The sequence below is a fragment of the Perca flavescens genome, chromosome 7 (assembly GCF_004354835.1).
Source record: "Perca flavescens isolate YP-PL-M2 chromosome 7, PFLA_1.0, whole genome shotgun sequence".
NCBI lineage: Eukaryota > Metazoa > Chordata > Actinopteri > Perciformes > Percidae > Perca > Perca flavescens.
In genome coordinates this window covers 6,818,887-6,842,078 of record NC_041337.1, presented here as the reverse complement: position 1 = coordinate 6,842,078, position 23,192 = coordinate 6,818,887, and the positions used below count along the sequence as shown (strand labels likewise).

The 23,192-nt window shown below is 40.8% G+C and overlaps 2 protein-coding genes across 2 annotated transcripts in view; both read right to left on the bottom strand.

Annotated features, from left to right (window-relative positions):
• The window catches only part of atp9a (ATPase phospholipid transporting 9A), a 43,808-nt gene extending 39,626 nt beyond the window's left edge, over positions 1–4,182 (bottom strand). Inside the window, exons 1-2 of the mRNA XM_028583450.1 lie at positions 3,992–4,182; positions 1,330–1,474 (exon numbers count right to left, since the gene is read on the bottom strand). Of these exons, the coding sequence (XP_028439251.1) occupies positions 1,330–1,474; positions 3,992–4,059 (213 nt within the window). The 5' untranslated portion in view covers positions 4,060–4,182. The remainder of the gene's footprint in view (positions 1–1,329; positions 1,475–3,991) is intronic.
• Positions 4,183–7,011: 2,829 nt separating this feature from the next.
• Positions 7,012–14,664, bottom strand: sall4 (spalt-like transcription factor 4). The gene is made up of 4 exons (XM_028582491.1): positions 14,494–14,664; positions 9,588–12,038; positions 9,174–9,478; positions 7,012–9,063 (listed from the first exon to the last, which is right to left on the bottom strand). The coding sequence occupies exons 1-4, from the start codon at positions 14,558–14,560 to the stop codon at positions 8,620–8,622; spliced, it is 3,267 nt and encodes a 1,088-aa protein (XP_028438292.1). The 5' UTR covers positions 14,561–14,664; the 3' UTR covers positions 7,012–8,619.
• Between the last annotated feature and the right edge of the window lie 8,528 nt (positions 14,665–23,192).

Genomic DNA, 23,192 nt, shown 5'->3' with positions numbered 1-23,192 from the left:
TATTCTTCTGAGAATGGGAATGGGATTGGTGCTATGAGACCATGTTGCTGTTAGTCCAAATGGGACTGAAACTATCTGAGATCTTCATTTTAACATGAGAAATTCCACTATTTATGAATGACTAATGATCTCCTTACACTTTTAGCATTTGAAGTGAAGCCTCGCCAACATATCACACTGGTACATTCCTATGACTATAAACTGTGCCATAAGTCAAAGAGAAAAAAATGTGATCAGCATCTGTGCCTGAGCATCCGGAGGCTAATGTTAATATACTGTATAGTTGTTTGGCATTTGGCTGACAGCAAACAAGGCTAAAGTAAATTGCGATTAAACTTAAGTAAGCCTAAAAACACAAATCATTTTTCAAATTTGAGGCACACATCTGATCTAGAGCTGAACCAATTAGTCGATCGAAACAAGTTAATCAAATGTTTTGATAATTGATTCATTGTTTGAGTCACTTTTCAAAGCAAATTGACAAACAATTGAGGTACCAGCTTCTTCAGTGTGAGTATTTTTCTGCTATTCTCTGTTTTGTATGGTTGTAAACTGAATATCTTGGTTTTGAACTGTTGGTCAGGCAAAATTGGTGATTCATAGACACCAGTTTGGACTCTGGGAAGTTCTAATGGGCACATTTCATTATTTTCTGACAATGCATATACTAAATTATTAATATGGTTGGTTACCGTTTGGATTTTTACGATTCCGATGGCGAACCGGTACTTATAAAACAATTCCGATTCCCAAATCAATCGATAAAAAACTGAAAAATGACATAAAACAAAGGTTTTTACGTCCGTTTTGGTGAGCCCAGAGGGAAAATATGGCATTTCAAAAGTAGCCTACATTTACGGTAGCTAGCTAATGGTAGATTTTTACATTCAGAGCGGCAGAGGGAAAATATTTCAGTCGACACATTAAGTGGAACCGAAATGAGGAACCGAAATTTGCGTTCTAATCTGGTCCGATTCTTGCCGGTTGCGTAGGAACCGATTCCATAGTGGAACTGGGTTTCGGTACCCAACCCTAATTATTAATCGAGTAATCTGGAAAATTACCGTCAGATCAGCCCTAATGTGATCCTCTGATCCACAGCGATTTAAAATGAGTCAAACACTACAATGCCCACCCACTGTGGCTAGTAAAGTGGGCGGTACAAGATGACGGGTGAGAATGATGATACTTAGGATTATGATTGTCTTAATGGGAAAATGTGTCCGACAAGTGACACTGAAATCAGATCCAAGCTGAGAGAGGTGGGTGGTGGTTTGGTGGGTCAGAGGGAGGGAGGTTGGAGGGGTGTGACCTTTGACTGACACTAACCGCAGGCAGGAAGGTGAAGAAGTTGTACTTCTGGTTGTTAATGACATTCCTTGGGTACCTCTGCTCCCTCTTTTCTGGGTGGCCGAGCCACACGGTGCGGGGACGGAAGTCCCCCATGCCACAGCATCTCGACCACGGGCAGCACCTGAGAGGAACACACCATTTAGTTCAATAGCAGACATACCGAGAAACAGACAGTTACATGACAAATTGACAAAAGATCTAGGATTTAGCTGATTCAGTTAAGCTATTTTACTTTGAAATGCAGACTCTGTAGATTGACTCATAACCCTGTGTTGCATTTTGTCAAGCTGTCGAGGTAACGGGCTCCATTTTTAATGAATTTCCTGTCACATCTCTTAGTTAATGTGTTGCTTATTGCCGCTACAAACCCACAGAACCGACTAGGCTGAGCTAAAGGGCCATGATCATGGAATTTGGAGAGATTATGCCTTACAAGACAAATATTAACTTCATCTGGAAAGGGGTTGCCACTCCCTTCGCTCTACCCAAACAAAGCTTTCCATATCAATGAACTAAGAGCCCAGTGACCTTGCGATCAATAATTGAGCTATTTTATTGTTGTTTTTCTTGTAAGTTGTAAAACACTTCCTATAGACAAAATATAGGTGTGACAATTATAAAGACTCTATTTGATGGTTGCTTTTTAGAGAAAAGCCATTGAGCAACCAAAAGTTTCATGGCAGATGACTCGGTAATTAAACGCAATGACAATATTCACTGTTCAAAAGCTGGCTTCCAGGTGGCCGGTTTGGTTCAGTGGTATAGCAGGCGCACATATACTGAGAGGTTTATGCCTCGCAGAGGTCCTGTGAGACCTGTGACAATTCCCTGCATGTCTTCCCCCTCTCTCTCCCCTGTGTCACCTAGCTGTCCCAAAAAATCATCTTAACTTCATTTTTTAAGTTAGTATGCTGTGTGATAACCCTGCAGCAGATGGGACACAAAACACAAGGTTCCTCTCCAACTAATATGCTAGCGCTGGGGTTTCTGAAAACGCTTGTATCCAGGTAGAAACTGAACGTGATTATATCAGGCCTAAATATGAAGAGATATTCCTGTTGCTGTATTTAAAGATACCACTCTTGTATATGTTGGAGAATAACAATGTCAAGAATGGGCTCTGTCATTGCCAAATGATTAAGTAGAATAATCATGTTCCTCTTTTTAGACCTCAGAAGTCTCTCACAGAGACAACTAACCTCCAGTGCATTCTTACTGTAGATTAGGGCTTCAATTACAGAGAGATGGCCTTTTACACAGAAGACATTTTGGCATGTCGCAGCAGGAAAAGACACATGTTTAAATAATAAAATGAATGAGGGCTGAATCGTATTTAGCTGCTTCCATTTCCGGGTTCCTGCTTTTGTGCATGCTGAGTCACACACTGTAACAGTTCAATAGAATAAAGTAATTGTTAGTGTTGGTAATACCTGTGCTTTTCCTACTACGACAAGTCAAAATGTCTTCTGTGGAAAAGCCTCTTTATTTTTATTAACGATTATACTACAAAATAGTTCCTCAATTGGTTGTTCAGAGTGTAAAATAGCAACATACCACGGTAAATCTAAAAATGGTGAACAATTTGCCTTCAAATTTTCAAGAACCCAAGTTGACTTATTTAAATGTCTTGCTTTGTTCAACAAACTGCAAATCCTCACATTTGACAAGACAGAACCTTTGTCATTGTTTAACCCAACATTAGAGTAATTTTTGAGGATGTCATTTGTGGTGCATTACACAGAGATGTGTTTCTATCATTTGGCATACCCTCATTGATACAAAACTGAACATTATATCCTTCATGAAGTTAGGATGTATTGCAGTGCATTGCACTTTTGTAATAGACTGCATTAGTTCTAGCTACCTAATAAACTGGCAACTGAGAGTTTAACTACCTTATTAGAGAGAAGGGCAGGTGAATTGGATGCATCAGGCGTGACTAGTAATGATACTGCAAACTGCAGAACATACTGAAATACATAAAGCAGATAGCTACAGGCCAATATTTCTGCATTATGACGCTCATGTTCAGAGCTTTTGTCTTTGTGATTATTACAGGAGGTGACATCACATCACATCACCATGATAGCCTGATCAGACTAGTGGCTGCATTTCAGAACTGTTTGTGCCCTGTCCGTGTTTCTCCATCATCATTTATTAGGCCTGCCCCTTAATATGCCTATGCTGTGGTTTAGCCAGCATGTGAATTTACCACACTGCAAATTTTTTTAAGTCAAGGCCTAACGTACATTTCTGCATAACGTTTGTGTCTGCTCTTTGACAGACTGAGCTCCAGTCTACCGAGCAAATATTGACATGGGCGTCTCATACACTTGCTCCAATTGCACCCCGGAACAAGGATATCTTCTGGAGCTATTTGCTAGCTGTTTTAAAGCTACAACGAATGGCTCAATGTTTTTTAACAACATACATTTGTCTGCTAGCCGTTGTTTTTTTTCGTCTTAACTGCTTATTTTATGCCCTAAAACACGCCGCCGCTAAGCTAGTTATTGAGACAATGTCGACGCGCTCCTGTAAACACTGTTAATGGCTACACTGACATTAGCAAAAGACGACGAGCGAAACACGTTAACAAATGGCTTCGCATTGTTATTTCTGTGCTGAATGACTCCCTTACCCATTTCTGTGTTTACCGTCGTGTCTTTTCGGCCGTCTCACGGGCTGTAGTGGGATATTATCGGTCATTCCTGCAGCTCCTGGTAGCGGGTGGAGGCTGGAGGCAGCCTGGCTGTAGCGCGGTACTGGGCGGAGGCTTCCCAGCTGTCACTCACACAGACACAGTCAGCAGGTTAGCACTGCTGCTGGGACATACAGTACCACACCAAGCACACCTAGCTCAGCATGAGCCACTCACCCATTTCATAACATTAGATTTTAGATTTTAGATTTCTGTTGTCAATAGACTGAAAAACGATGTATTTATAGATAGATAGATACATAGATAGATAGACAGATACTTTATTGATCCCCAAAGAGAAATTCAAGGTCCCAATAGCTTAAAGACATCACACACAACATACACATACATCATAAACAGGATGATAAAATAACAATCCACATGAATAATATGGACAATAAAAGAAAAGCTACTAAATAAAAAAGTCCACATGAATGTACTAAGGGATGTATAAGGATGAGGCGCTTGCAGCGACAGGGCAGGGACTGGACCCTGTGATTCAGTCTGCATGGTTAAGGTGCTCTATGAGTGGTGATCATGGTGGTCAGTGCAAATAAGTCCAATAGTGCAAGGATAAAGTCTAGAGACCAGCATTAAATATGGACAATATAAGAGAATAATGTAGACATTATATAAAAACTAGCAGTGCAAGGATAAAGTTTTAAAAAAGACAGCATTAAATATGGGAATTATAAGGGAATAAAGTAGACAGTAGGATAGACACAAATCAACAGTTAATATTAGATGTATGTTGCTTGAGTGATAATTTTTAGTAGGGAGTTAGCCTGCATTTCTTATCAGTTACTCTTTGTGTCATTATATGAAATTAACATCAATCAGAATCAGAATAAGGTGTATTACCAAGTAGGTTTTCACTTACAAGGAAGTTGCCTTGGTGTTTGGTGCATACAATACACATAGTAAGAGGAATTAGAACAAAAGGCATAGTAACAGTCAAGAACATTAACATAGAATAGAAAATTACGATATAGGCTTTATCAAAAATATATATACTATAAAATATTATTGCAAATGTGTTTTATAATGAGAATGCTGTACAGTTTAGTGCATGGTGTGCAAAATATTGATCAGGGGATGTGCTACCTATATTAAAATACCTGTCCATCTACCTCCAGGCCTATATGGTGCTGTTTTTTGGGAAAGTACTGAGCAGTGGTGGAAAATAACAAGACAATTTTTTAGGTCGGCCTACTTTTACTTTACTTTAGTATTACCACTTTCTGCTACTTTATAAACTACCTTTACTCCACTACATTGGTATAACACTAGTTACTAGTATTTAATATTACAATGCAAAGACGTATGATCAACGTATAGAATATGAAGCATCGTTAGAGATTAAATACAGGTGAGAGGTGATGTCAGTCAAGCCCAGTCTGTGCATGTTAAAACACTCCTGGGAAAAATAAGTAAAAATACTCGAGGGGGTGGACCATGTGTGTGCAGGATCTTATATATATATATATATATATATATATATATATACATACATTAATGTATATACCTCCACCCCAACAAGCTACATTAAATAAAATACATGCAACACTCTGAATAACAAATACTTTTATTTCTGTTACTTTTAGTACATTTTGCTGGTAAAATACTTTCACTCTAGGGTTTTTTAATGGGAGACTTTTATTTGTAGTATAGTATTAGATTATAGTAGCCTAATTCTACTTTTACCAAAGTATCTCAATATTTCTAGCTGTTCTATTATTTGCCTTTTCCCCACTTAGACATTATGTCCACATTACTGATGATTATTTATCTAAAATAAAAAGTGTGAAGACATTATGTTAAAGCACCAATTGTCAAATCCTAGAATATCGCCGCAGTATCAATATCGAGGTATTTGGTCAAGAATATCGTGATATTTTCTCCCTATCGCCCAGCCCTACTTCCAACACTGCCAGAAGTGTGATTTGTGTTGGTCAATTGGAAGGCTTAAGTTTATGGTGTTGGTTGGATACCGGTGTTTGAGCAAAAAGCCAGCGTAGGCACAGTATAATACTCTGCAATGTAATTAGAATTGGCAGATGTCTCTTTTAGATTTAAATCTAAATCCTTTAGCTTCTAAAAACAGGTACAAAAACTAGTTATGAAATAAAATAGAAAGACCAGAGATGGGTGTCTGTACACTACTGTGGAAAAATGTACTATTTGTATCATACATTCCCCAAACTTTAAATTAAATTTGTAATGTAGAAGAGGCACTGCAGTATTTGTTATGATTTGAGGCAGCAAACACTCCTTTTAGTGTTTCTAGCCTGCACCATGCTTCATGCATTTGCCTTTGCATATCCATGTCTTTTGCAATTTGATGTTGTTGAGGGTTTTGGACACCCGTGTTGTTTCGTCTACGCCAGAATCAAATCCAACCAAACGGTCTGACACACAACACAAATTGAATTTGAACATTATGACTATTGTATTTATTGTAGTACAGGGATTTCTGCTAACTCATTTGCACCCACTACTGCAGTAGCCGGAGTGCGCTGTAATGACATTTAAGCAGAGTTTTGTATCATAAGGTCACTGTACAGTTGACCTAAAAATGGATTGTGGATACATGATTGAAGAGCGTGCTTCACTTGTAGATGCAAATAGTTGTTCGTTGAGGATGCAAAATGGCAAGGGATTAATGGCTACTGGTGGGTCATGACAATAGAAAGAAAAAAAAAAAAAAAAAAAAAAACACTTGAGTCATCTGAAGGTGAGCATATGTAAATTAGGGATTTTATGTGCATTTAAACTTGCCTGTGCTGTCGTAGAAATTAGCATAGGGGCTACATTTCAGTAGCTTGTGTTACACGATCAAATAAGTTCCCATCTTACTGTATGCAGTCATCCTCAGGTATCAGCTCAAGTAAGTTTGGCAACAGTGGCTTTAGTTGTGAAGTAATGACAGGAAAAAGAAATACTGAAAAAGTCACCCTGATTTTATTTTTCAAAAATCAGAAAATATTTAGGTGTAGGAAACATTTTGAAAAACAAAACATTTACATTGTAAACAGGCCAAATCGGCTCAACATCACTTGAATTGTAGTGAACTTGAAAGCAGTTTTACATGGTTTGCTAAATAAAGGCACAACTTGGCAAATGCATATCGATAAGGAATGTACAGCAGGGGCCTACAAAGTACGCGGACCATTCGGAGTTGCGTAAAGTGTCCAGTGATACAGTCATTACTGTTCAACTCAGCAGGTTGAGAAAGAAAATCTTTTATCGTATGCTCAAAGAATGTAATCGGAAAATGTACAGAACATTGTGTTGAAAGTAGAGGGGGAGTGAAGGACAACTAAAATCTAAAACGAGGTAGAACTTACCCCCTAACCTCAAGCATTTGGTGAATTATAAATAAATTAATCATGCTACAAGTCGATACGATAACCAAGAAAAGTCTGACAATTACTCTAAATGGTTGCGTCACATAAAATCTGACAGGAACGAAAAAGTTACAAAATTGTTGATGTGCCCTTTCCCCCGTTCAGCCATCACAATAAAAGCAGTGAAATATTACTATAAAAAAAAATAAAAATGTAAATGTAACTAAAACCTGAAATAAAGTGCAGGCATGAGAACATTAAGCATAGCATAGCTTTCAGAGCTCAGCCAACTAAATTTGACAATGCAGATTGACAAGTGGAATATGTTGGGGGGAGGAAAATTGATTTTTTTGTAAACTGATGAAAAATATGAAATAATATGCTACAACACACTAATTTATCAGTCTAACAGAGCCTTCGTAACAACCTTATGGTGCAGCGAAAGACAACAGCAACATTGTACAATTCAGGTCAGGCACTTGGCAAAATGGTTTCAAATCATTTACCTACTGTACCTTAGCACCGATGCAACCGCGATAAAAAGCCCGTTCTGTAAACTACATTATCCGAAACCAACGACTGGACTGTTGTGCTATGACGTAACGGACAAGACACTGGAATAATCTGCCAGTCTGATCAAAGACCCCTTCAAAATGAGATATGCTATTGACATTTACCACTACAAAAAATGTACAAGGTCATAAAACCTATGGCACACACACACACACACACGCGAGAGGGAAAGTAGTCATTCTAGATACATGCAGTTAACTACACCATCATTTCTGAACACTGAGACACGGTGTCCTTAAAAAGTCATGCCCCGAAACTTCTTAGTAAAGTTCACGATCCTTCAAAAAAGTATCAAGGAGACAGTCCGAGTTAAAGCGGTTTTCAAGTAAGGTATACATTCAAACTTCTGGATAGACAGCAAAACAAGTCACAAAAAAAATACCCGCATATATATATATATTTATATGAAATAAAAACTACAGTAGTTATATCAAGTTCAACTAAAAAAAAAAATAACACTTGAGAATCTTTCAGATCTGGGGAGGGGGAGAGAGCTGCAATGAAGTAACTGGAAAAGTCAACCAACCTAAGCAGATTCAACAAGGTGGTTTTTTTTTTCGGAATATTGATTGTACCTCGTTCAAAAAAAAAAAAAAAAAAAAGGGAGACATTCAAAAACTGGAGTTCAGGTGGTGAATTGACTGAAGGCTAAAAAGCAGAGTTAACTGCAATTTTACCCTCTTCCATGAAATGCGGGAACTGAGCTTTTGGTACGCTGTCGGAGCCGTTCTTTTCCATTTCGGCCATGGCGGCGGGCAAACCGGCGTGGGAGCCGTCCATCTTCACCAGGCCTCCGGTGGAGCCAATCAGAGGCCCGCCGGCAGGGCTCCCGGGGAGTGGGATGCCACCGCCCTGGATGACAGAAATTTCATTGGTCTTCATGGTCAGGCCCCCGCTGAAGGCGGCAGCGTACTGGTTCCATACAGACTGGTCAAAGTTCATCGGGGGAACGCCCACTTCTTTGGGGGCCTGCAAATATTCTGGCAACATCTTCGCCTCGGGGCCCATGGCCATCAGAGCCATGGGATTATCCAGAGACAGACGCTGGCCGCGCCGGGACGTGTTGTTCCACATGTGAGTGCCGATGTGCACCTAAAAGATAAGACACACAGTTGATTACAATCCCATCACGACACTTGATATTACATCACTTCATCAATTTAAAAAAAAAAAAAATTGCCTACTCGGCAACAATGTCGTACCTTTAGATTGCCTTTGGTGGTGAAAGCCCGGCCGCAGATGTTGCAGCCAAATGGCTTCTCCCCGGTGTGAGTGCGCTCGTGGATCTGCAAGGCGCTGGCAGATGAGAAGTTCTTGCCACACGTGTAACACACGTGCTGTTTGGTTGATCGTCGCGGTGCGGAGGAGATGGACGAGGTCATGGCTGTTCCCTGAGGCATATGGGAGCTGAACAAACCGTGGGCGCCCAAAGGATTCTCTGGAGGTAGCTTCATCTCCAGGCTTGCCAGACTCGATGGTATCCTCATGAAAGACATGTTACCAGGAACTGTTTGGGGGAAAAAGGGGAGGTGGAAAATTAGATTTAAGCATCCAACGTATCTGCCTCTGAAAATACATTTCGGATTCAAGTAAAATTACTTTTCTAATAAACTCACCATATTCTGGCATGCCGGGCTCTTCTTTGATCGCTTTGGGAATGAAGCTGCTGGAAGCTGTGAGGTCGAGGGCTCCGCTCGACTCCGTGCCACCTTGGGCGGCGCCGTCGCACTCTGGCTGAGGCACACGGTGGGCGAATTCATTCGCAGCGGACTCTGGAGACTTGCTACTACTCATGTTGTGGTTGTTGTTTAGCGGGGAAGAGGAGTGAAACGACACGGCCGAGTCCGAAACTGCCGGGCTGCGGCCATTCTGGTATTCCTGCTCTCTGGGAGCCGATTCTTTGGACGTCGCCTCACTTTCCGAAGCGGTGCTACTCTGTCGTTTCAGTGCAAGAGCAGAGGTGAGATTCTTCAAAACGTCGAGACTGGAAAACACGGCGGGGGCAGCGTGCTTCGGCGGTTGGTCCTCGGAGGCGGGCGGGAGGAAATCGGAAGGGTCGTCGGGCTTCTGGGAGTTTGGCTCCGGCTCGTGATCCTCCATGCTCGCCTCAAAACCATTGATATCCATAGACTTCTCCTCTGACAGGGAGGACTCCATCGCTTCTGCTGCGTCAAACTGGCCTTCTGGCATCGGCGTGTTGGGAATCTGCCCACCCATGTGCATGCGAATGTGCTGCTGCAGAACCACGGCGTTGGTGAACTTCTTCTGGCAGATGGGACACGAGTGCTGCATTTTAAGGGGAGTGTTAGCCCTGTGCACTCCGTAATGGGCCTTGAGGTTACCCTTGGTGGAGAAGGCGCGACCACAGATTTTGCACTTGTAGGGCCTCTCGCCGGTGTGCGTGCGGTAATGCATTTTGAGCGAGCTCTGGCAGCTGAGCACCCTGTGGCAGATAACGCACTCGTTTGGGTCACTGGTCCTCTTTTCCAGGCCGTCCACCATCTGCTGAAGTTTCGCGGTTCCAGAGCTTTGTTCTCCTAGGAGGGAATTACCATTCATATGATGCAGCGCTCCAAGCAGTTCTTTAGTATCCTTCTGATTGGGCTCTGCTCCGGTCTCTTGGCCAAACGCATTAGAGGAAACCGATGGGGAGCCATCACTTGTCGACGGCGAGGGTCTATGGGGAAACTGGTCCCCTGCAAAGCTGTCAAATGTCTTGAATCCTGGCGAGGGCGACGGGTGGAAGCTAACAGCAGGAGGACCGGGCATAGGCGCGGCGTCGGTCATGTTGGACTCGTCCATGGGCACGGACATGCCAAAGGGAATGCCACTGCTGGTGGGGATGTTGTCGAGGTGCTCTGGCACAGGATGCGGGTTCATGCCGATGTAAGGATACTTGTCCCTGTGCCTCTGGAAATGCACTTTGAGGTTTCCTTTGGTTGTAAAGCGGTTCCCGCAAATGTTACACTTGAAGGGCCTCTCGCCGGTGTGAGAGCGCAAGTGAATCTGGAGAGCACTGTCATTGCCAAAGCTCTTTCCGCAGTACTTGCACTTGTGCTTGTACAACGATTCGCCGTTCTTTATTTCTGGTGGGGGGTTTGGCATCTTCGCCTTGACTTTCTTGGAGGACTCAATCCCTGCTTGGACGCCGTTGAAGGTGCTCGTGAAACCCATGACACCTGATGACTGGGGCAGCTGTGCTGGTAAACGGCTAGCCAGATCTGGAATACCCTTGAAAATGTCTGTTTTAGAGGCCATAGATCCCAGTCCTCCAGGCAGAGAGGTCGGGATGCTCGTGGGCAGAGGTAGTTTGCCTTGCTTCATTGTCTCCATAGAAAGGCTCTGACTGCCGGTCCTCCTTCCTATCAGAGCTGCTGCAGCAGACAGCTGTTGGGAGAGATGTGCACCGAGGGCTTTCAGAGGGTCCATTACTGCCCCTACTGACGACTGGAAACCTTGTGGAGTCATCATGGCTACTTGGATTCGTATCTGCTCTGTGAGCTGGATTTGCTGTAGCTGCTGTTGCTGGAGGCACACCAGCTGTTCCAAGATCATCGGGATGGTCTGTATCGCTTCCTGCGATGAGGTCAGAGACTTATTGTTTGAATAATTTTGGGAGACGGCCACTTTAGTGTCTGCGATGGTTTCAAGAGTGACATTTGAATCTTGCATTTTCTGTGAGGGATGGAATGTCATCTCAGGGCTCGCAGGCATCTCCGTCGGTTCCTGCTGTCCCGAGTCCTCTGCATTCATGCTGGACCCTTCCTCGGTTCTTTCCAGGTTATCAGTATTGCCATTTGATAGCGAATGACTGCTGGACTGGCTATCATCCTGGTCACTCATAAGGCCGTCAGGAGAGCCCTGTGAATATTCCTCAGGCACTGCATTGCCATCTCTATCTTTCATGATGACCACTTGCTGACTTTTAGTGCACTTTTTCTCATGCTCGAGAAATTCGGCTTCGTCAAAGAACTCGGCACAACACTTGCTGCAGACCTTGGTCTCGTCCATTCTGAGCCTCTTGACATCATTTCCAGTCTCCTCGGCTTGATCGTCTTGAAGAATCCCTAAAACAAGAGGATACAAGATTTTAATTAAAGCTGTTCATACAGTTATGACAATATCTGACCAATACAAGTAATCAAAAATTAGAATAGAAACCGACATTAACAATGTACTGTACAAAATACTATAAATGTGTCAAAATAAGTCAAGTTGCATTAATAAATAACAAGATCCCACCATGCAATATTTTGAAATGCAGCACAGCAGCTTTGCAAGAGATTTTGCAGAGCTTATGTTCAATTTTTGTTGCCATTATGACAGATGATTTGACCCTGATTGGAATTTTTGTTTGTTCATGTTGCCGAGTTGTTTGTGTATTCACTGGATAATCTGGTGAAATGTTCTTGTCTTTTTGTCCACTCCTTGTAGATCACTGTACTGGTCTGTTAAGGACTTTGAATGTGCCTTCAGGGCCAGCAGAGGGCAATCATCTACCTTTGACATTACTCAGAACAATGTCCAGAAGACAAAGAGCCATGGGCATTAAATTACTGTGTTTCTGAAAAAGTCCATGAAGCACTAAAAAAAAAAAAAAAAAAATCAAACTGGAATCTAGGTTTCACAATAAGAAATATCTATAAACAGATATCAAATGTCCCACTTGGTATTAAATAGAGAGTAGACAGGAAAAACCAGATTAGGTTTACTATGCAAACATGGGCAATATAATGTAAATTACCTTTAAGCATTTTCACAGCCTGTGAAAGCCTGAAGAGTGCTCCAAGTGGGCATTTTAATTTGTCTGCTAACCAAGAGGCCATTTCACAACTGGGTGTATTGTTAAATGCTAATGCCTCAGAGAAAGGGGGTAGACCACCTGTTTGCATTTGCCTAAGGAAACTGTTGGGACTTGTTAATTGCTCACCAGGAGGCATTGAAGTGTCACAAAAAAATAAAAAGTTGCTAACTGCATTACATTCTGATCTGTGGGGACACAGTATGTAGGGCTCACATCCCATTTGTGTACTACAGTACAGCCACTCTTATCATAATTCAATTAACTCAGACAGGAACAATGTGTAACTGAAGAACATTTCATTAAACTACCAATTCCGATCAAATCAAAAGTCGTCGATTATGATATAAAAATGTAAAGAGGCAACGCTCTAGGTCACCACTTGACGGCGCATGGCCTGTATGTGATCACCTTTGGTGGGGTACATGACACGAGGTCAGACTAAAACGTTCAATACATGGGCCAGTGTGGTTCACTAAATGTTTAATATCTTAGACAACGATGTCCAAAAAAGGGCAATATACAAAATCAGAATGCACCGCGGCTTTTTACAGACAGTGTTAACTTTCCTAATTATAAAAAAAAAGGTGAGGTCTACCAGCAGCTATGGGAGTTTGCATATGGCAACACCAAAACGCACCCCCACCCAGTCTCCACAAAAAAAGGCCACTGCTCCATCCCCCACCTCTCCACATATGTACGAAAGGAAACAGTCATGCATTAAACTGGGAGGAGGGGGGGGGGGGATTTATTGCCTTTAGGTCAGCTTACTGCAGAGTCACATTTCATACAGTTGTTGGTTGGTAGTTCGGTACCTTTGTTTTTAAAAACCTCAATATTGGCGCACACTTGCCAAACAAACCCTACCTAAAAAATAGTAATTTCCAAATAGGATATGTATGTTACATTATACGCAGCAGCATTCTTAGCAAAAAAAAAAAAAAAAAAAAAAAAAAAGGAGAAATTGGAATCAGTAGGCCTACATTCACAACACAAGCAATGGCAACTGTAACAACACCCATCTAAATTCAGTCAAAAAGTATCTACGCACTAATATTTGCCACCTATCAAACGTGACATGATAAATGAGACCAGTTGGGAATATCTGAACGATATAAAGAGGACAAATGATACACATAAAAGCCACTTTGCCACACAACTTCCTAAATTAATCTACAATGTATTAAAAAAAAAAAAAATCAACAGGTAGTAACACACGCTTCAATGTAGCCACAAAAAAAAAAGTTCAAACGGATTCACCGACTTCAATGTTGCTAACGAAACTACTACTGGACAAGTAGCTAATCGATTTAAGATGAAACCGGTCAATTAGTTAAACATTAAAACCACATAAAAAAAGTTACAAATAACCGGTCACTTTATTGTTTGACCTGTCTTTATGTGAACAAAGTAAAAGCGTACAGTGTTGAATTTTAAAAACGCTCCTCGCGGGACACCTGTATTGTGTTAAAAAAAATAAAATAAAAATCATTTCTGAATGTGTAGCTTTGCCATGCATGGGGCTAAGTTTGACTCCTGGTCAATTCAAACGGACAGCAGCGGGTCAAAGTGCGAGGGCGAACGATGTGAAAGGCAGCCCACCCTCCGCCCCCCCCCCAAAAAAAAACTTCGTGATAAAATGTCGATAGTTTGCAACATGGCATGGCGGAGCTAGACTTTTGAGTAACCAAACTCTCATGTATCTTTGTGTGTAAACTTACCGTTTTGCAACGCACCGGGCTCGTCGGAGTTGATGTGCTGCGGTTTGGCTTGCTTGCGCCTCGACATGGTGCAACCATCAGGGGCAAAGAGTTGCCAACAATTTCCCTCTGCTTCTTCGACAACTTCTTCGGCTTGGAAAATTAGCCCCCCCTCAAGTAGAAATGCGCATGTCAACGTAATTATTATTATCAATAATGCATTGCGATTTATCACGGTCCTCCGACAGCTGATTGGCTCCGGTCCAAGTGCTCGCACATTATTCAAATGTACTCCCTATTGATGAGCGGAGCGGAGTGCCAGGAGGGGGCGGGAGGAGCCATGCTAGTGGCCGGACTGCGGGATGGAGGCAGGGTTAATAACACCCAACTCATCGCTCTCTCCCTTGTTCTTGAAAAAAAAAAGAAAGAAAGAAAAAAAAAAGAAGATAAATAGTGTCACCGACAGACACGAGCGACCAAAAGATCAGTCAAACAACATCATCTTAAATTGGTAGTCTGTGTACAACCTGTGGATCTTTCAACTCAAAAAAATAGTATATAAAATGTGCCCGGATGCGATTAAATAGTAACTTTATGTACTTTGTGGTATTTATTTGATTTCCAAATGCATAGATGTACAGTTTTTGATCTTGTGTGGTCTTTTTCTGCAGAGACTCATGGCACTTACAGCAAACACATTTGTCTTTATCAGCATCACTGAAGTAGGTTTGCACATATTATATTTACAATGTCCTGTAGGCAAATGTGTTGCATCTGTGTGTAAGGAAAGCAGTTGATAGTAATGTAATCATTCTTGTATACACACACACACACACAAACACACACACACACACACACACACACGCACAGACACATATATGGTATCACTATACTGTATGTTCTCCTATTACTTGGGGCATTCATAGATTTGTTTGGATATTCCCCAAAACATGGGATCACTGTTTATTAGTAGTAAGGGTAAAATATTCATCTAAACTCTTCCAAATACAGTCAAAAGTTAGAGCAGGAATGTGCAGTCATGGAGGGTACGCTCACATCAACTCTGTTTGCACATCTTTTTTTAGGCTGACATAAGTATTTATGATGTAGGTTTACAGAAGACGTTACAAAAATAGTACCAAGCATAACATGAATATGGCATAAGGTAACGTACATGCTTTTTTGGGGGATTCATGGTGGTTGTTATTGTTAATGGAAGTTGTTTTTTCCCCACTTTTATATGTACAGCTATGCCCAGAAACTTGTGTCGCTGCTCCAAAATGTATTCTTAAATATTATAGACAGAGGTCACGTAATAACTGTGGATATTAAGTTTAATGCAAACAATAAAAAGCACAGTAGCATTACACTGGTGGTTTTTGCATTTCTTTTCCCCATTTGCAGCGATGCAGTATTTATTAATGAGGCTGAATTTGTCTCATAGCTTGTCCTGTGTTTCCTACATCTCAATGTGCTGAGCTCTAATACCCCAAAATATGCTCGTAATGTCAGACAAAATGTCAAATGGCACCGCTAATCTTCAAATGTTTTATAATACTGGCTTAAGAGTTGCACTGTCAAAAATCAAGAGTTGTGTTGTGAAATAAGGAGGATTCTGCTCCATATTAACAGTCACCTTTTGGGCATTGTTGGTGTACCCAAAACATTCCAGGAAGTTCACTACACATCACTGAAGGGCATTTACACAAGGGGGGGTGGGGGGTTGGTGGGGGGAGGAGACCTTTACTAGTGTCGTGACAACCTTCTTCCTATTTATTGCAACCCCCATAAAAAAAAAAGTGGTTTATAGAACAACTGAATGGCTGATCAGCTAATCAATAACCCAACATTACTTCATCTTCTGATACCACTACAATCTCACAGTGATTTCTCTTAAAATGTGTGAGGGTAAAGCTCCTGACATGTTCAGTGATAACACAGCACGTATGTTGATTTGGCTTTACAAAAGAATCCAGACCACGCCTCTAATCTTCTAGATGATCAGAGCGTGAAGATATGAAGTATGTGGACAGGATATAGAACCTGACTTGCTTGTACTTCATTCTCAGATTACCTTATGCAAGCAGGGAATTTTATTTTTGGAATGTGACACACCGAGGACATACCAAGCTGTGTAGGCTGCTAACGCTGATTTACGGACACCGAGGGGTCAGTTGAGATCAGTGGACTGTGGCAAAATGTATTTTGGATACAAATTGATTATACGTGAGATGTAAAAGAAGAGAGAAATGGGGGGGAAAAATCCTCTTGGTATACTGAGATATAAATAGAATGATATCATGTATGAAAGGGAATAAAGAGTAGCAAACCATATTCATATACAGGAGAGGATAAGGGCAACATGTGAAACATAATTTTGACTTTAATCTCAGAGTTCTTGAGAAAAAAGTCATAATTCTAAGAAAAAGGTCAGAGCAAAAATATTTTTTTTTCACATGTGGCCCTAATCCTCTTCCGTTTTTTTTTATAATAAACCACTACACAATGTGAATATTTATACATGTTTGGGGGCAATTCTGATATAAATGAGAATAAAATCATAAAAAATAAAAGCATTGAACACAACAATAGAAGACTATTGTTGATGGACCAAAGATTAATAATTGAAGGCATCATTTTTATCAACCTGTGATGATTATTTTGACACGTTGACACTTTATTCAAAGACAATAAATTGACTACATACACCAAAAAGTAATTCATACTTGAGGTGCGAGGGGTGACTGTCATTGGTAAGCTTAGTTCATTTTTACACCTATCATTTAAATGAGCTGATATACATCATCATGATGTTTTTTTATTGTTTATTTCTTATTAATGTTTACCTTTGTTTGTGCATGTATGCACCTATTAAGGCAAATTTAACGTAGGGTAACTACTGTAGCAATAAACTCCTTTCTGCTCCTGATTCCGATTCTGACATTGGCCTTTTAGCATTCTATATTCAGTCTAAAAGGCGTCCTAATGTGTTACATAAGTGTGAGACAAAGACAGGCCAATATATTCAGATAAACAAATGCCCTTTAAGGGACTGGGTGAAGGTGAAAAAGAGGGGAGTTCTGTCTAGACGCTTTATTGCCCCAATAAGAAGCTATGCTTGAATACGCTGTTTCCTCCACATTCAATCTAAACAGCCCAAAATGTGTGCAGTTGTAAAAAACTTGTAAAAGTTGTGGGAACCAGAGTGATATATCATCTAAATGGCATACCCACAAAAAAAATGAAACTGTATAAAAATAACAATAATAAGAGATAGGTTCTTTGAAAAAATAAAAATCAATTATCACACACACAATCAATGGAGACAGTGATTATGTGAAAGAATAGAAATCCATCTTGCTGCTGTAAAAAGTAATAAACCATATAGAAGGATAGATCCTTGACCTTTTCTCTGCCTTTTGTTAAAGGGATACTTGTTTCCCAGCTGCTGGAGTCCATGGTGATCCTTTTATGCTGGCCAATGTCAGCCAATTCCATTTTTTTAGAGAGAAGAGATGTATACATGGTGTGTTTCGCGGTGAGCACAGAAACCATAACACATACTGTGGCCTGTCATTCATCTGACAACAGTAAATATATATGTATATATATTGGTATCTGATGGTTATTCAGTATTTTCTATACCCTGATCTTGCACTCATTCCCTTTGGAGTTTACGCAAGAGGCGAGATGGAGAGACGTTAAGTTTCTCACGTGTCATGTGCCGAGCTTTACGATGGCCTTGCAGTGGACAAACAATTACGCCCTCAAACACTAGCTCAGGAATTGTGGATTGAACATGTGTTTTTTTAGGACTCAGTAAAAGATGAAAGGCACAGGCCAAGTTGGGAAGGATTTCACATCAGTGTGACAATCAGTACTGGTGCCAAAAAAAAAAAAAAAAAGCCCAATTTTTATGAAAAGAGGCTATAGGACCTTTCTGATGAGCCAACCCTAACTGTGTATATACTGATTTGAACTGTTCTAATCTGATTTTGTTTGGCCTTCCTGTCTCGCATAATCACTCACATAAGCGATAGACTAGAGATTTTTTTTTTGGCAGTTTGCAGATTATCTGTATTGGCGTTTTATTTGCCTGACAACCTAAAAGGTTAAGTAATTTAAAAGTGGGCCTCTTTGTCTCCGCTACAGCTCTGTGTCTGTCCCTCTGTTTCAGTTTCACTCACCACTGAGTCTGACTTCATGTCCGGCCCCCCCAACAATATCTGACTCTCTGTTACTGGGTAGTATGTTGAACGTTTCTCATTTATTAAATAATTGCTTAAAGCATTTAAACAAAGTTTTGTGTTGAAGTTTGTAACATTACAAAATCTTAATTTTGACTTAAAGGTTTTAATTTTCCCTGTGAATGCATATCAGTTCCAAATATCGGTTATCGGTTTCATTGACTAATAATCGGTATCGACCTTAAAAAAACTGTATAAGTCAATCCCTAACTGACACACACACACACACACACACACACACACACACACACACACACACACAGTGCGTGGCACTATCTTTGTGGAGACCCGTCATTGACATAATGCATTCCCTAACCCTTACCCTAACCTTAACCATCACAACTAAATGCCTAACCTTAACCCTCACCCTAACCATAACCTAATTCTATCCCTAATCCTACAACCAAGTTTTAACCCTCAAACAGCCCTTTAAACTTGTGGGGGTCCAGCATTTTGGCCCCACAAAGCTGTCCGGACCCCATAAGTATACTGTATTCCCGGTTTTAGGACCCCACGAATGAAGTTAAACAAGAACACACACACACACACACACACACACACACACACACACACACACACACACACACACACACACACACACACACAAATAAGTCCACACATCCTCATTTTATCCATATTTTTTGTAATTTATGTGCCTTTGCTGTTTTATGTAGCCAACCTTATTTTTAAATCCCATGCTTACTTGGTCGAGCTACACTCAGTACTGGTCTGCATATTGTTACTTCATTTGGATGTTTGACCCTCACTGTGTAGAATAGAACCAGAAGGCTGTTTTCACATTTATCTGAAGAAGGAATACCTCTGCCTTAAATCAGACGTGGATGTACGAGCATGCTTTGTGATGTCGTTACTAGCTTATTTTTTGGGGCTTTTCCCTTCATTTTTTGACAGTGACAGTGGATAGAGTGGACGGTCGGAGAGAGATGGGGGATGACACGCGGCGAAGGGCCGCAGGTCGGATTCGAACCCCCCCGGGCCACTGCAAAGGCCTCAGCCTACACCGGGTGCACGCTCTTCCTGGGAGGTCGCCCCGGGATATCATTTCTATCTTGTAAGCCAATCATGGTCCAGTATGCAAAAGTATTTGTGTCCAGCAGTTCAACTTGTGAAATATAACATCTTTGCATATTCTAGCCTCAATGAGAGAGAAGGAATAGATGTGTTTTTGAGAATTTTCTGTACTATGTTTGTTGACTTTGTTTTGGGTGGAGAAACCATACCAGACACAATAAACTAGTCTTAAAAGCTGGGTATCCATAGTTGTCACAAACCGTGTTTGGGAGTTATCGTTACATGACAAATGAAATGTATTTGTAATCCGTTACAGTTACCGAGAAAAAAAATATGTAGTTAAATTACAGTTACTAATCAAAATGTTGGTGATCACAAAGGGGTAACATCTGAATATATAGCTTTTTGGTCAAAAGCTCATTATGTGGAATATAACCTCCATTCTGTTGCTTTGCATCTTTTTGGACATGCAAAAAATAAAAAAATTTTTGGCATATTTCTGAACAGCTATGGGTCAGGGGTTTGTTGTTTGTTGGGACCCAGTCAAGGATCAGCTGTCTCTATACCTCTATATTCATTTGGCAGTACGCGCTCACATTTTAAGCGTTGTTTTTGATTGGTTTTCTGAATTTGCACCGGCCGATCAAATCACGCCTTATGATTTGTTTCGGTGGTTGTGCTCATTCAAGTTATATTGAATCCCTGTTAACCCCTTTGTTGTCCTTGGGTCAAATGTTGTCGTTTTTTTAAAGATTATTTTTTGGGGCATTTTTATTTTTACAGGACAGCTGAAGACATGAAAGGGGAGAGAGAGAGAACGAATGACATACAGCAAAGGTCCGCAGGTTGGAATCAAACCCGGGTCCACTGCTTCAAGGAGTAAACCTCTACATATGGGCGCCCGCTCTACCAACTGAGCTATCCGGGCGCCCGGTTGTTGGGTCAAATTTGACCCATTTTCAAAAAGTTTCTATATCAGAAAATTTGGGTTTCTTTCAACCACATTGTCAAAAAAATTTATTGGCTCCGTAAAATAAATGATCAGTTCACTACTTTCATTGAATTTGGGTGTTTTATTCAACTTTATAGCATGTTGGAGAAAAAAAAATTATACAAGAACACTGAAAAAATTGACAAAATGTAAAAAAAAAAAAAAGATTTAAAAAAAGTGGTAAAAAAAGAACAAAAACATCGGAAAAAGTGACAAAAAACTTGGAAAAAAGTGACTAAAACGTCACTATGCCAATTTCAGTTTTAAATTTGGACTCAAAAAAAAAAAAAAAAAAGTGACTTCCCCAACGCTGAACACAAATACTTGGATTCAAGTAGTTTATGGTGGAAAGTAACCAGGAAAAAAACACTTCTCAACTTGTCATAACCTTTCAACATGCATGATGACATTTCACTACAATCCTGCGCTCCCTGCATTGAATCACACACTTGACAAGCGCTAGATTGCAAATAATGAACTGCCTTGTGGAGAAACACAATGAAAACACCGCATTTTTTTCCTACAAAAGGACCTGAAAACACAGCCAGGCGCCTCATTTCTCACCATTTCAGAGACGCTCTCTTCCACAGTGGGGGGACGCCACAAATAGTCTTTTAATGGTTGACCAGTTTCTCGCTCACTGACACCAGGATTTCTGCTTATTTCCTATATCCTGTTTTATTATTTTATCCTCTGTTGGTTTTTCTTCAGGTGCCCCTTAAAACATTTCCTCCCTTGTAGTCATAAATAACGTCATTAAACTCACACAAAGGACAAAGGGGGAAAGTTTGTTCTTTTCATGCAACACTTGATTCCCATGGAAAGGGTAAGTAATGCCGATGATAGGCAAGCATAAAATGAAAACAGTCCCGGTGACCTTTTGGTTGTTACCTAGATCCTGTTTTTGTTTTCCGCTCATATTAGTCACATCGCAACACGCGCTCTGCTTGTAGCCGATCAATGCGACTTTTTTTTTCTATGATAGCTCTGTTAAGACCGTGCAGTAATTTTCCCTGCCGGCCTGTGTTTTTTTTCACTGTGCAATCATCTAAACATGGCATTATCTAGCAAATACAAGTATAGAGGCTCACGGCAATCACTATAGTGTCAGACTGTTTTCATTATTGATCAGCAAACACCCTTTCAAATGTCCTCCTTTTCATGAACACATGTATTTAGTTCTTTTGTTGGGTAACCTCAGCCTAGAATACAGACTGAGGGCACTGAGGTGAAAGGTATTGGATGTTTGTCTACCAATATTGTTGTTTTCCACCATTGAATGCAGCTCTTTTGAAAAGCATTACCTATATGAGTCATACTGCATGCCACATACTCTATATCTACTGATTAACTGGATAGGTAGTAGTAATAGTAGTAGTAGTAGTAGTAGTAGTAGTAGCATTATAGTGGATTTTCTGTAATAAATTGAGTTTTTAAAGCTCCCCTTCCATTCAAAAATGTGCAATTTTTTTCTTCACTTGGATGTTTGAGCTTTACTGTGCAGAAGGATGTAAGTGCAGAGTTTGACAACGAAAAGCAGTTTTTTTTCCACATTTATCGATTTAAGGTGGAGCACTTTGAGTTTAAAATGTGAACATGATTTTGTGACATCACAACCGGTTTGGAAGCCAAGATGCTACTTCCATAAGTGGGATGTGGAAACTTGAACTCCAGCGGACTTTTCAGTAGAGAAACAAAAAGATATTTTCATATTCATAGATTGCAGATTTTCTGTGTTTGTGTCCGTGTGTGTATGTGTAGAAAAACTTTTACACTGCCCCCAAAAAACCCCACTTACACCCACTAACATCTGGCTTTTGTCCGCAGTGGGAAAAGTTACAATCGGCAGTCGGAATCCGAAGTATTTATTGGCTCCGGCTCCGATCAGCAGTGATGGAAACATGACACCAGTGTGGCGAAATTACGAATCCCACTATGGCCACGCCAAGACCCGCCCTACGAAGCAGCTCGATTGGTTGGGGTCAGGCATTTGACCTCGAGTGGTTAAGGTTAGGATAGTCGATTGGTCAGGGGATAGGACCTGTACAAATGGGGTTACGTTACCTTGCGGTAAGCATGGACGCCTGGCCAATAAATGCTATTGAAGGGCGGGTCTTGGCGTGGCCGTAGTGGGATTTGTAATATCGCACCCGGGTGGACACGCTAATTTCTGCCCCCCTTTTTTCGGCGTGATGCTATGATGCGTGTCATCTCCGTCTGTAACTTCTGTGACTCGTTGCCACCACAGACACACATTTCGCATTTTTCCCCCCATTGAAAGAGAGACTGAATAAGTAACGGATATTTAAAAAAAAAAAAAAGAAGCAACCGCCATGACATTGTCAGTAGCCTCGCTGCTGCTTTCTGCTGTTTACTAACCCTGTTTTCTGGCACGTTGGTGACGTCTACAAGACACACCAAAAAAAAAGCAGAAGGCATATTCATCTACT

What these genes read in the sequence shown, in the direction of transcription:
- sall4 (XM_028582491.1), bottom strand. Translation starts at nt 14,560, where the DNA reads ATGTCGAGGCGCAAGCAAGCCAAACCGCAGCACATCAACTCCGACGAG. An exon ending in GCCCGGCATGCCAGAATATG is followed by an intron (nt 9,479 to 9,587) that starts GTGAGTTTATTA and finishes TCCCCCAAACAG; the next exon opens with TTCCTGGTAACATGTCTTTC. An exon ending in CCACCAAAGGCAATCTAAAG is followed by an intron (nt 9,064 to 9,173) that starts GTACGACATTGT and finishes CTTATCTTTTAG; the next exon opens with GTGCACATCGGCACTCACAT.